General features: G+C 48.4%; 1 protein-coding gene across 5 annotated transcripts in view; it reads right to left on the bottom strand.

Moving 5' to 3' along the window:
* PBX3 (PBX homeobox 3) overlaps positions 1–13,462 on the bottom strand; it is a 98,922-nt gene that overhangs the window by 83,559 nt on the left and 1,901 nt on the right. The window contains exons 1-2 of one of the 5 annotated variants that reach the window (XM_021414026.1): positions 12,376–13,452; positions 11,646–11,719 (exon numbers count right to left, since the gene is read on the bottom strand). In XM_021414026.1, coding sequence (XP_021269701.1) covers positions 11,646–11,719; positions 12,376–12,572 — 271 coding nt within the window. In that variant the 5' untranslated portion in view covers positions 12,573–13,452. Of the gene's footprint in view, positions 1–11,645; positions 11,720–12,375; positions 13,453–13,462 lie in introns of those variants that run through there. The other 4 variants (XM_021414027.1, XM_021414024.1, XM_021414029.1 and 1 more) reach the window with 4 other exon arrangements.

Here is a 13,462-nt window from a genome sequence, read left to right as displayed (position 1 = left end):
GAACTGGAGAGAAACAGCACAACCAAACAGAGCTCCCAGGCATGCTGAGCCACTTCTCTGTAGCTCGAAGGTACCTGTCCGGAGGCAGCTCTTTTTCTATTTCTTATCAACCTTTAACTTATTTAATATAAAAATAGCGCAGCAATATGCATCTTCTATCGAAATCAGCAAAGAAAGTGAAATGTATGTAGAAGATGCTAGGATGGGAAATTGTGCTCATGTGACTCAAACGAACTGTACTTCTGCTGGAATACATTATTATCTCTTACAGGCAGCAGTGCCAGAGAAACGTTCTGCGCACGTTGCCAGTGTGAAGATCTTCACGTTACAATCTTTTTTTCATCATGCAGACATACCTCTGAGAGCCTAAAAAGGGATTACTGCAAATATCACGGGTTTTTGTATTTTAATACGATTAATATTACAAGACACACAAAGATTGTTGAAAGCAAGGATTTAAGAGAAAGAGCTGAGTAAGTAAAGCCTGGAAAACGTAACCGGCGTCGGAGTGAAATATTGGGCAGCAAAGGCTGCGGTGTAGGGAAAGCGAGGCTCAGCAAAGGCCTGAGGAGAGGGGCACAGGGAGCAGCCTTTTCACACACACTCACACCAAATAAGAAGAAAGTATCTGCAGGATCTGCCGGTCCCTGTGAGCAGCGAAACTCGCAGGCCCGCCTGCAAGGCAGAGCAGCAGGACGGCGGAGGCACACCAGGCGCGAGCAGCGGAACGGAGCAGGCAGCCAATGGCGGGGCCGCGGCTCGCGCTCCGAGCGCCGATCGAGCAGAGCAGCTCAGCGGCACTTGACAACAGCAGTGCTCCCACAATTGTAACCCTCAAATCCAATCAATCGTTGCTCTTTGCATTTCAAGCAGCTCCTGGCTGCCACTGCCTGAAGATAACTATTTTACCACCTCTGTCATGCCTAATTAACAAGTCAGATGTACAATTTAGAAATTTTGCAATTAACCTGCTAAAATATTGCTGGAGGATGCTAATTGTTATGCCAGTTGCCATAAAAGCTCATTTGCATAACTTATGTGTGAAAAACAATTATGAGCGGCGTTCACAGACGCGGTCCACAAACTGCTCCTAGCTACGGATGAGAGGGCCACAAAAACACTTAATTCATTGCCCACAAAATTATGTTCCCCCTTTTCTTAAACAGCATCTGTTTTGTGAAGCTATATTCATAGAAAATCCCCAAATCAACAATTAGAAGCATATGTAAATGTGCGATTACAGTTCTTTTTCTTTCATTGACAAGCTCCCATCCACATGCAGTGCGGGCGGCAATGCAGGGCCCTGGGCCTCGGCCTCACACCCAGCCCCAGCCCCAGCCCCACACCCAGGCCCATGCTCAGCCCCAGCCCCACACTCAGCCTCAGCCCCACGCCCAGCTCCAGTCCCACGTGTAGCCTCATGCCCCACGCTCAGCCCCAGCTCCAGCCCCAGGCCCAGCCCCAGAGGCACAGCCAGCCCCACTCCCAGCCCCGGCCCCATACCCGGCCGTGGGAGGCCACGGACAGACAGGCCGCGCTGCTTTCAGGTCTGCGCAGCAGCATCTCTGGGAGCCACTTTAGCAACAAAGCAGCTAAAGTCAATTGTTTCTTCAGTGAATAGGCTTCTGTTCTTCAGCATATATTTACTGAGGCATTTAGGGCAGATTTTTACCATTACATTACAGTCTGTAGAACATGGTTGTTGTACAAATATTTACATTAGTGCCGACCACAGCCTTACTGTGGTTCCTGGAGAGAATAACATCCCCAGTCCCGCCGCCCCATTTTGGAGGCCCAAGCCCAGTTCTCACCGCAGAGCAGGGACTGCCGCTCTCAGTGCCCTGAGGTGCGCAGCCAGAAGCTGACTGCATAGGACAGCGGTGCCTGATGCACGCTCTTTTCACCAGGCCCAACCATGCCACGGTTTTAGACCAGAAAAACAAATGCCTTTTTTTTTTTTTTTTTTTTTTTTTTTTGCTTCCTGGGGAAAACAGGCTGAGGACTGACTGTTATTTCAGGTTTCTCTTTAAGCAGGCAGTTTTCTCAGCCAGTGTTCACAGTTCATTAAATATTACTAAACAAAATTAAAAAAAAATAATTTAAAGCCCTACAATGCAGTGGGGCTCAGCAGTGGTGACATCACTGCATTGACGCTGCTCATTCCCTTCCAAAATATTAGGGATTTAAAAGTTACATAACAATCACGGTGATTAAACAGCAGCTGTTATGATAATCAGTCAGTAAAAGGAAATTGATTTGTTTAGCGCTAGCAACTACAATATTATTAGACTCTCAGTATATTGAAAGGAAGAAATATTTCCTTCATTGAACACAAAATGCCATAAATTTAGGTAAACCAAAATTAGTTCATGTAATACACTGACATCCAAGAATTTATGTATATAGAGACTATCATTTAATTTTCAGACATTCAATTTCTATACTTGGTCACAGTCAGAAGGTCAAGAACCAACAAGTCAATAAGTTCCCAAGCTCCGTCTCGATGTCACGCCGCTGCCCTGGCAGGTCACAAGTCCCCCGCCGCAGCACGGCACTGCCCGCAGCACGGCCCGCGGCCTCACAGCAAGGCAGGAAATACGAGGGAGCGGAAATGATGGTTCCCACTCTATTTGAATAACAAGTAAAAACCTAAAAATACCTCCACCGCACGTTATTACCAACTGTATCCCCAAGTTTTATAGTGACAGGACTGTGCTATAATTTCTGAGAAAACCTCAGCGTAAAGCTCCATAAACCCAACCACTCCTGCACTGTATCACCTTATCTAGTGCACAATCATTTCCACAACTTTTCATGTTAGTACAATTGGTTCAAATATCCCTGAAGTCAAACAAGAATCATTGCACTATCGACTGTGACTCGCTCTTAGTAGTGGCAGTTAACCACGCCACCAGATCTTGCGTAAAGGCAGTAAGCAAACATCTTGGTGGCGTGAATGACAAACGTTCGCTAAAAGCACACTTCCTTCTTTAACCAACAAATGCACTGAAGGTGTGCTTCAAACACCCTTCAATGGGTAATCGCATCCGCGAAGTTATCGCTAAAGAACAGCGATCCCCATCTACAGCGAGCAAACGTCTGCGCCGAACAAAGCCACCGCGGTCAGAACACCCCGATAGCCTTTTGCTAAGGTCTCGCCCTGAATTAAAAGAGCAAACATAGCTAATTAAGGCAAAGAAAAGCAGAGTCTGAGGAAAGCCTAATCTGCTCACCTGCAGCAGGTAAGGCCTCGCTTAGGCTCACTGCAATCTGAATAAAGAGAGTCCTGTAAATCCTTCTAATAGACCATTTCTTACATTGCATTTTAATTATACTCAATACTTCATAAAATTTTCATCCTACAACACCAACTTAACACAACCTCACAAAAATTTCCGGTAGATAACATTCCCAATTCTACAGATAGGAAAAGTGAGGCAAAAGAAGGTAGAATTTGAGAGCTCCCAAATGACCTTCGGCAAGACAACAGCCAGGCCTGGCCTGCTCCCACCCAGGTCTCCGTGCCCCCCGGAGGGGAGGAAAGGCAGCACCAGGCACCAGCGGGACCTACAGCCCAAGGCACAGGCGAGGGCTCCAGCTGCCCCCTCGATCAGAAGTAACGCCCTTGGGAGGTGCCGGTAGTAGAAAGTTAAGTTTGGCCCCCAAACGTTTTCATCATGCAGCTTTATGCTCAAGAGTTTCAAGTTCAAAATAAGCAACTGGAAACAAGCGATGCTTTCCTCTGCTTTCTGCGATAAAAGCAGGCTTTGTGGGTTTGGGCGCTGTTTGCCCTTCCCAGCAGCACGCGGCTCACCACGACAGGGCTCCTGGGCAGCGGCAGCGCCCACAGCTGGGCCGCAGCACACCCCTGCACCTGCAAGTCATGTCTTGTGTGCTTCACCATACAAACTTCCCAACAGCGATCAGGCCTCAGCTGCTGGGACTAGGAAGGCCATGTGTGCCAGAGCTTCCGCACAGCACCCTGGGGTTACTTCCTACCCCTTTTCCTTTCTTTTAACTACTGGGGCTCACCATGAGCACTGTCACGACAGCACTGCTCCCCCGATGGACTCTGTGACAACGATCTGTGGAGGAGATGGGGACGTGGGCGCAGCCACTCTGCAAGCACTCAGCAATGACCACCATAGGCTTTGTTTGGTTCGGTTCGGTTTTATTTTTTGGTAAGTTTCTGTTCAATTTCCAGAATTACTTCTCGGATATCTTTAAACAGTATTATAAAAAGCAAACTAACCACAAAACTGCAGTAAAGCAACTCCAAGGCTGAATAAGACACGCACACACGCACAAAAGGAAAATGTGAACTAAATCAGGAACTCTCACCGTTGAGCCATCCCGGAGCGTCCTAATACTGCCGAGGTCTCAGCGCAGTGATCGTACCTACCATATCTGCTCTAATAAATAGGTTCAATGAGTTGAGTTAAGGGCAGAGTTTAACTATTAACTCAAAATTTCCTCGCTGTTATGGCTGTAAGTCAATCCCTTAATGTTACTTTAACACAGTTTCTGGCAGTTGAATAAAATCTATGGTCAATATTACAACCCCTTCCTTCCTCAATGAAGGAAAATATACGCGTGATTTACATAAGAAATCCTGGGAAATCCTGTAAGGGGCTGGCGATGGGGAGTGCTCCAGGCCTGGCTGCCCAGGAGCCCACACCGACCGCTTCTCTTCAGCACAAACCCCCAGAGCGGCAGAAGCCGCAGAAATACCCCGGCACGAGCACAGCCTGCAGCACAGCAACAGCGAGCAGGCAACAAGGTTATAAAACTGAGCTGTAAGATATATCTAAAATAACACCACAAAAATCAGATGACACAAAGAATTCTAATACTTTCCTTTTGTTAAGATACAGTAACTGAGAATACAATGAAATTCTTCATGTTCAGTATCTCCCATTAGATCAATTAATATTCAGAGAAAGCCTTTAACATGAAGTTTAAATAATCATAGAAGGAAAAAAAGAACCACCAATGTTCTAGAAGCTTCTCTAGACCTTTCAATCAATTTTATTTATATGCAAAACCAAGAGAAACTCAGAAAAAACAAAGCTCCTCCTGATGCTAAAGCTCTCAATTTACTGACAGGCAAATGGCTTCATGCTGCCACTTAATCTCATTTCTTGCATAATGCCCTCTAATTAGCATATCAAAGTGAATTAATACTTCTAGGGCATTAGCAATGGGAAAATCTGCTCCAGGCTTCACAATAGCAGTTAAGCAAGAGCCAAGAAATCCTCAAAAACACCACAAACCACTTTGCATTGCAAAACTGTTCAATTTATTTATCCTCTCTCTCTAAACACTTTTACCGCACACTGTTTTACTACTGTTCACCAAACAAAATGATAATTGCCAAAGTTACCAGCATCTGTAATGCCTGTTTAGAATCTTAATTTAGATTGTATGCTTCAAGATCTCAAGATGCTTTCATTTACTTTGTCATACACAACAGGACGTACTGAAAAACTGCTGTTCGTATAAAAAATACATACAATCAGGATAATATTCTTAAATTCCATTTCCACTTGCAATAAATAATTAAAAACTAAATAACATATGAAAAAGCCACCTGCTGGACAATGGGGAATAAGAGATTAGCTTTAAATGTTGATGCATGACTTGAGCATAGCTAAAGGTTTTGACCTGTAAACACACACAAACCCACCCCCCCTTCCAAGTGATTGATCTGCAGGACGCGTGATACCCAGCGACTCAGACGGACTGCTACGAGTCGGAGCGACTGCGCAACATGCGCTGAGCCAATCGCTTACAAAGGAATTCCAAGCAAAATGTCCAAAATAGTACGAAATTCAAATAAACGCGTTATGACTCTCGCTTTGTGCTCTTACGCAAAACAAGGGCTTTTCACCCAATTCCTGAAGCAGTAAGTATGTTATAGCTGCTACCATATCAGACCATTTTGTCTTTAAAAAATATTTTCAGAATCTAATGTCAGTCGCGGGTTATTTTGTGTGCAAAATCTAAAGCGCGTTTTATCAACGCAGACTGAAGCGAGAGCCCTGGCAGCCCCTCGCCCCAGTGCCCCCGCCGCCTCCAGAGCAGCCGCGGCAGCCGAGCCGGGAAGGGAGCGCAGCGCCGGGCAGGGCGGCAACAAAGAGCAGCAGCAACGCCGGGGTCAGCGCGGCTTTCTGCAACCCTGTTTGCAACACGGAAGCGAAAATGAAGCATGAGAGTAACAAAATAAATAACGATAGATATTTATCTTGTACTTGGAGCCTATCTAAAGAATGCGCATTATTGAAAAAAATATACCATTCGAGTACCAGGCTTCATTTCCCTCCATATTTAATTCCCCGTTTACTTCCACTGCAAAGACAGCATTATGGAAGAGCTCTAACGTCCAGCTGAGACGCACAATTCATCCCTTTGGCTGATGAACTACTCTAACTTTATAAAAGCACGAACTGTAAGAGCTGACAGAAACTTTAATAATTTATATTAAATATTGATGTGAATTATTTACTCCATTCATACTTAAAGACATGAATTGCCTACCAGAGAAAAGCAAATGTGACAAAAGGTCAACACGACGGTGAAAAAAGGCAGGCTGTGTCAGGCATGTGTTATCTGAGCCACGCTGATCACCTTGATAAGCGAATAGCATTAAACATGACTGCTGAGAAAACAAACAAAGCATTCTTCTCAGGGTGTCAATTGGTGGCACACAAACAGCTCCATCCAGTCCTACCCATGATAGGAGAAAAGGAAAACTCCGCCACTCCACTCACTTTGACTTAGCAGCACACAGATTGAGGATTCATTCTTATTATTCATAAAAATATTCATCAAACCCTCACACGCGTGATGGGCAAGGAATTCCAAAGCAGTCTAAAAATTGAGAGCAGACACAAACCGGACTCTCTTTCTCTGCTTTGTAATTATTAATATAGCCTTCCTATGTATTTAAATATTGTATTACATTTGTAACAATTTAGTGCATCTAATTCTGCTTATATTTGTCTACAGTAGACTGCAAGTATCATTATATTAATGTTTCACACAAATCAATATTTAAATTGAAAAAAGACAGCGTAATATCCGTATCGTACAACTTTTTCATTGAAAGCAGTAGGAATAGAGTTTGATAAATGTGTTAAACCCTGCAGAAAGGGGCTCTTTTGCATTCACTGTGTGCTATTATTATAATTTATCTCTCGATGCAAAAATTCCTTAACTTACAACAAGCGTCCTAAAATAAACCACGCGGTAACGCATAGAATTTACTATTTTCAGATAAGCAAGCAAATGTGTCAAATTCAAAAATAAAATGAAGGACTTTAAAAATAGCTATAAAATAAAATGAATCCCTGCTCCTACTTAAATTAGTATTGACAAGAACATCCACATTTATCCTTTACGGAGGGCAAAAAAAAAAAAAAGATCTGGAAGTACAGATCCTGGTAATCAACGCGAAGATTGTTACTGAAATCCAGCAAGGAGCAGCGTTGCTGTTACGCTCTGAGGGCAGGTGCAGGGACAGGTTCTGCAAGACAAAGTGTCCCAATTTTTCCCGATGAAAATGATCACCACGGCCGCCTGCAGAGGAAGCGTCCTGTTAGAAATTCACCAAAGGGAGAACTGTGATGGTGAATACGTTTGAACCAGATGACCAAATGACAGACAAGATACTTTATCCAATTTGTTTTTTTTCTAGCAGGACATTTATGAAGAAAAGCAATGCCTTTGCCATAAGGACAGTGTAACCAGCCCGACATCCTATTGCACGTCTTCATTTGTAATACATTTGCTGACGATTAAAAAAAATACCATTCAGAAGTAGAACCGATGATTCAAGGAAAAATTTAGGACACTGAAGCATGAGAAAGGAAACAAAAGCAAAGATGCATGCACATAAACACACAGTGGTTACTTCCTCATGCAGTCAGGGTACATCAGAAATAGGCATTCGGCATCTTGAAAATAACACCAGGACTGCACATCAGTATTTGAAATAGCTAAACTGAGAAACAAGAACAGCACGGGTGGTGTTTAGGAAACGGCTAACAGACACACACACACGTACATGTGTGCTATCAGCGCCATTCCACTGCTCCGTTTCAATCCTTTAATGTTCAGATAGGATTGTTAAGATTGTATATTATTATAAATTATTGCAAGTAGGTAGCACTAAATAATAATTTACCAACGGTGAAAAGTTGAAATTTATGGAACACAAGGGAACAATGCCATGCTACGATTAAAAAAAAAAAGTGAAAAAAGGGGTTAATATCTTCACATTTTTGTAGGAGAAGAGGCAAAAAGCGAGTTCTTCCCAGCGAGTCACCTAACAGGCAGCTTACAGATGGTGCAGCATATTGACAAGGGGTGTTTCTGAAAGAGTTGGGCCGCTTTCATCAATAACGAGCTCTGCAGCACGGAAGGGCACGATACAGACCTTTAATCTTCAGAACAGCACTGTATGGCAGTTTACAGTTAAAGCAACAAAAACAAATGCTTTAGCTTTCATGAAGAACAGCAAGAAATGAACCTCATGGTTAATTTCACTATTTGTCTGGCCTCTCCATTTTTTTTCATGCTTTGAAACAAAATTCTGTACAAGAGGAGAACATTTTTAATGAACATTTTCTTCCTTTCTCCTTAGACATAAAAAATAGTTCAAGCAGCCCAACCAGCCGAGCAGGCCTTTTCTTCCCCTGCGGACACCTCCTGCAGTCGAGAAGTTCATTAAGTTTTATGATCTTCCCAAGTCAGTCCTGCTTATAAGCCTCACAAAGGCCACAAATCTGGCAAACCATCATGTATGCCATTAGGCTTTACTAGTAAATGAATGCTATTTAGGGTTTGTGGTGACAGTAAATTAGGGTTTGGTTGGCAGCTATCATTGTTTTTGTTGGGCTTATACAAATAAATAAATAAACGTTTCCATGAATGCATATCTGCAGATGCGTTCGGACATTTTTATAAACGTTGTGTTCCTATCCATAGAAAAGATTTTTGAAAACAAAAACAATCAACTATCAACACAGTCACGGACATACTCCTATGACATCCCGCTGGGAAATAACCGCAATTCCCTAACCGTTTTAAGATTGTAAGAATTAATACATTTTCATTTCTGTCTCCATGAGAATAACCAGTACCTCAGGAACAGCAATGTACTAACGCAGGATTAATCAATCCACAAATCCGAAGGATTCTTAGTCCACAAATAGGAGAGATTTAAAAAAACAAAGGCGCAGCTCAGTTTTGGATTCCTGCTGGTGGGCGCCGCAGACAGACGGACACTCAGGAATGCAACAGATGTGCTGCGCGCTCCGAGTGCGGCGCGAGGGCTTCCGAGTGACACCTCGGAGAGCAGGTACAGCGCAGCAGAACGGAGTCAGCAGGCTCCCGGCTGCCTGTCTTCGTGTGCCATCAGAGGGGCTTCAGGAGAACTCTGGGCATCATTTTTCCTTGAACTAATTAAAGAAATGAGTGGCACTTAGTTTCTTCATGAAAACCATGCTACCTTGTGGTTGCCTCTAAGAATGCACGTTTCTATTAATACCTGCAAAGCTTTTAAGTGTATTGTGCAGTACTTTCTTAAATGTTAAAATGTTAAAAAAGAAATGTCAGGCTAAATTCAGGCAGCACGGTGATTTGCCTTGTACATGGAAATACCTCCCAGAAAAAAAAAAACGACCGCCTAACCCTAAGTGCACAGCAAAAAGGCTTCAGATGTGATGCATCCATTAACTCATGCTGGGACGTGACGGCGCTGCTCGACCTAAGCTGGGGATTCCTCCACTTATTGTCTCACTGCCGCCCTCACAAAGTGCTCGCTGACTGTACTGAACACTACTAAAACATAAAAAAGGACATAATTCAACATAAATACGACTTAAATATTGCATTCCTTATTTCAGAGCAGACACGACTGCGATTACACACTGTGCACCGGCTGCAGGCTCCCTTCTCACCCCTCAGAAGGGAGCGACGAAGCCGTCACAAGGATCCTACTGCCAGCACCAAGGTAAACTTCGGTTCTGCTGAAAAAGCACTGAATCCCAGAGCACGATCCAATTCGGGTCCCTGGACCACGAGACAATGCAGACAACGAGGGGAGGGGGAGCCCCTGCTTTAACTGCCTCTCAGACTGCTTGTCCTTATAGTTCTGCACTGTTTGAGCCGATCCCTATGAAAACAGTTTACGGGAGACACGCCAGGATTTGTGCTCTCACTCTCGGTGCTGGAGCACGCTGACCACAGCCACGCCGACTCTGGAGCTCCGGGAGCCCCGGCTGCACGTCCCCAGGAACCAGCTCCTGTCTGCCACCACCTGCACCCCCGGCAGGTGCTGCTGGGGCTGGCAAGAGCCCACCTTTCCCCCGCTGGTCCCCGGCTGTTCTACCAGAGGCAACTTGCAAACTTGGCTAGGCTGCCTGGAGCACAAAGGCAGGATCTCAACTCGCGCATTATCACCGAAACACGCAAAAACGTTTCAAATCTCAGAATCTCCTCAGGTTCCCTCTCGCTTCTGCACGAGTAGCAGCCCCAGCAAACACTCGCTGCAAGCAGCCCCCCCGGACAGCCTGGGGTGCTCCGGGGCCGCCCCTGCCAGGGGCTGGCTGCGCTCCCCAAGCCCCGTGCACGCACAGGGCCGCAGGACCCGCGCCCGCTCCGGCTCAGCACAAGCAGGGGCCGCTGCCGTTTCTGCTGCACGGGCACGAAGTTCGGGGCCGGAAAACAAACAGGAGCCGCGGGCGCAGGGGCACGGCGCAGGCACGTGGGGAGGGAGGCAGAGGGGATCGCTCTCCTTATCCGAGGTAATGTCACGCAGTATAAGGCGGAATCAATCTTAATATTCGCAGCGCAGCCAATATCCAGCCCTCAGCCGTCAGCAGAGCTGAAGCGGGAACCGGCGGCACAGGAGCCCGTGCACGCCGCACACCAAAGGCACCGAGAGCCGCGCACCGGGCATCTCAGCTGAGCTCTGCTGCGTGCACGCGGTGGCTGCTTCTTTCTGTAATCCCATTTTTTCAGTGTGCAATTAGGAGGGCTGCGGTGGAGCACCAAATACAGCTAAAAAGCGAACCAGTGCACGTGTTCATTTTTAAGGCCGGATTAGGAAAAAAAAAGGTTCTTACTCTCATAATGTAAGACACAATATTTTTCAAAATTGTCTTCTTTAAAAAAGAAATTTCTCTGTAAATTCAGTAAGAAATTTGCAAAAAAAATCCCTTAAAACGCCTCCAAGAAAAACGCAGCATTCATTTCCGTCTCATTAATGTAGCACAGAAAAAAAATTTTGTTGTGCACTTGAGTATAATTTCGGTATTTAAAACACCACCGCCCGCGAGCTGCCAACGCGGTGCTGCTCTGCACGCACGGCCGCATCCGTCACTTTCGCGCTGCCCGTCCCTCTCGAGCACTTCCCGTGCGGCGCTGCCGGCGCCGTGCGCGGCGCAGCCGGGGCCGGGCCGGGCGCTGCCGGGGGTCGCCGCGCGCCGGTACCCCGGGCAGGGCAGGGCAGGGCAGGGCAGGGCCGGGCCGGGCCGGGCGCATCCCGCGGGCGGCGGAGGGCCGCGGCCGAGCTGCGGGCGGCAGCGCCGAGGCGCGGCCGAGGAGGGCTCAAGATGGCTGCGGCACGGGCCGGCCCTTACCTGTTTTCTCCTTGATCTCGCAGAGGACGCTGAAGAGCGCGGGCTTCATCCTGTGGCAGTTCAGCGCGTGCTTCCTGCAAGAGAGCACACACAGCGTTAGCGCCCGCCGCGAACATGGCGCCCGCCGCGCCGCGCCGCCAGGCCGCCCGCAGAGCCCGGCGTCGGCGTCGGCCCCGAAACCGGCCCCGAAATCGGCCCCGGCCCGCGCCGAGAGCGGCCCGAGCGGGGCCGGCGCCCGCCGTGCAGCACCGCGGCAGCGCCTCTCAGCGCCGGGCCGGGCCGGGCCCCGGGGCGCGCGGCGTAAATCAGCGCCGTCCGGGGCTGATTTATTGCGGAGCGGCCCGGCCCGGGCTGCGCTTTGTTTTGCGCGGCGGTGATTTAGGACGGCCGCGGCTCTCCCCCCGCGGCGGTGTCTGCTCGGCGCCGCCATCCATCTCCCGCCGCGCCGGGCACGGGGGAGCGGCGCGGAAAGTTGCGGCCCGGCCCGGGGCGCACGGACACACGGACACGCGGACACGCGGCGCCGGGGCCGCGCGGGACGGGGCCGGCTCGAGCACCGCCCGCTCCTGCATTTATTGCACGGCAAAAGGCATTAAATAGCGCTTCGGCCGCGCCCCGGCCGCCTGCGGGCTCCTCCGGCGCCAGAAGTTCTCTCCCGGCCGCGCTCCGCGGGCAGGAGCTGCGCGCCCCACGCACACCGACAGACAAGGCGTAACGAGACGACACCAACTTTGCTTGCGCCTCGTCCAGGCTTTGGTCGGTGATGGTCATGATCTGGTGCAGGATGTCCCCGATGTCCTGCTTCCTGCCGTCGCCGTCGGCCCCGTCGTGTCCGTGGGGAGGCGGCAGGGCCATGCCCCCCTGCACCGAGTGCCCCGCCAGGTTGACGCCCGCCAGGGTCTGCAGCATGCGGGACTGCTCGTCCATGGCCCCGCGCCGCGGGGGCACTGCGCGCCCGGGCTCGGCCCCGCCGCTCGCTCCGCGCTCGCACGGCAAAAAAAAAGGCAAAAACCAAAACAACGACGGCGGCCGAAGGAGCGGCGGCGGTGCCGGGAGCGGTCTCGGCGGCTGATTCCACGCTCTTCTCTCCGGCGCAGTAAATCACTCTTCTTTAGTTACAGTCTTCTCCCGTCAGCACCATGCCTGTGCCGGGCCGGGCTGCGCCGCTCTGCCGCTGCCTCTCCCCGGAACGATCTTCCTCCAAAGCTTTTTATTATTATTATTATTATCCTTTTTTATTATTATTTTTATTGTTGCATTCTATGTCTTTCCCCACTTGTCCAAAAATCTTCTTTGCGAAAAGGCAAAAAAAAAAAAAAAAAGTAAAAAAAAAAAATACAAAATCACAAAACTTGCTTTCAGATCCCGCAGAAGTTGGGAGGGTGGCAAAGAGCAAAAACCACAACAAACCGAGCGGCCCCCACCCCGGATCGCGACATAAAAACGCCACGAAAACACAATCACAGAGGGAAAAATTAATGGCCCTCCCCCCAAAAATAACGAACGATCCCGAGTCTGTGCGCGGGGGGACGGCGGCGATCAGAAGTTTGAACTCGTGCAAAGAAAAGAGCGGAAATCGAGGGGAAAGAACTGTAAAAAAATTAATTACACACTCTGTGCAAAGCAATGTGCAAAAATATCAGCCGGCGGGGATTTATGAGCGCGGCCGCCCGGTGACTGTGTGTGCTTTATGTTGTTTGATGGCCGCTCCGGTGAGGGATTGACAGCCTGCCAATGCCACTCACTCACCCTGCAGACGTGTCACCCTGTGAGCAGGCAGCGGCCGCGGCACAGGACGAGCCGCCGCGCCCCGCCCC

The sequence above is a fragment of the Numida meleagris genome, chromosome 16 (assembly GCF_002078875.1).
Source record: "Numida meleagris isolate 19003 breed g44 Domestic line chromosome 16, NumMel1.0, whole genome shotgun sequence".
Lineage (NCBI taxonomy): Eukaryota > Metazoa > Chordata > Aves > Galliformes > Numididae > Numida > Numida meleagris.
This window is presented reverse-complemented; position numbering and strand designations above follow the sequence as displayed.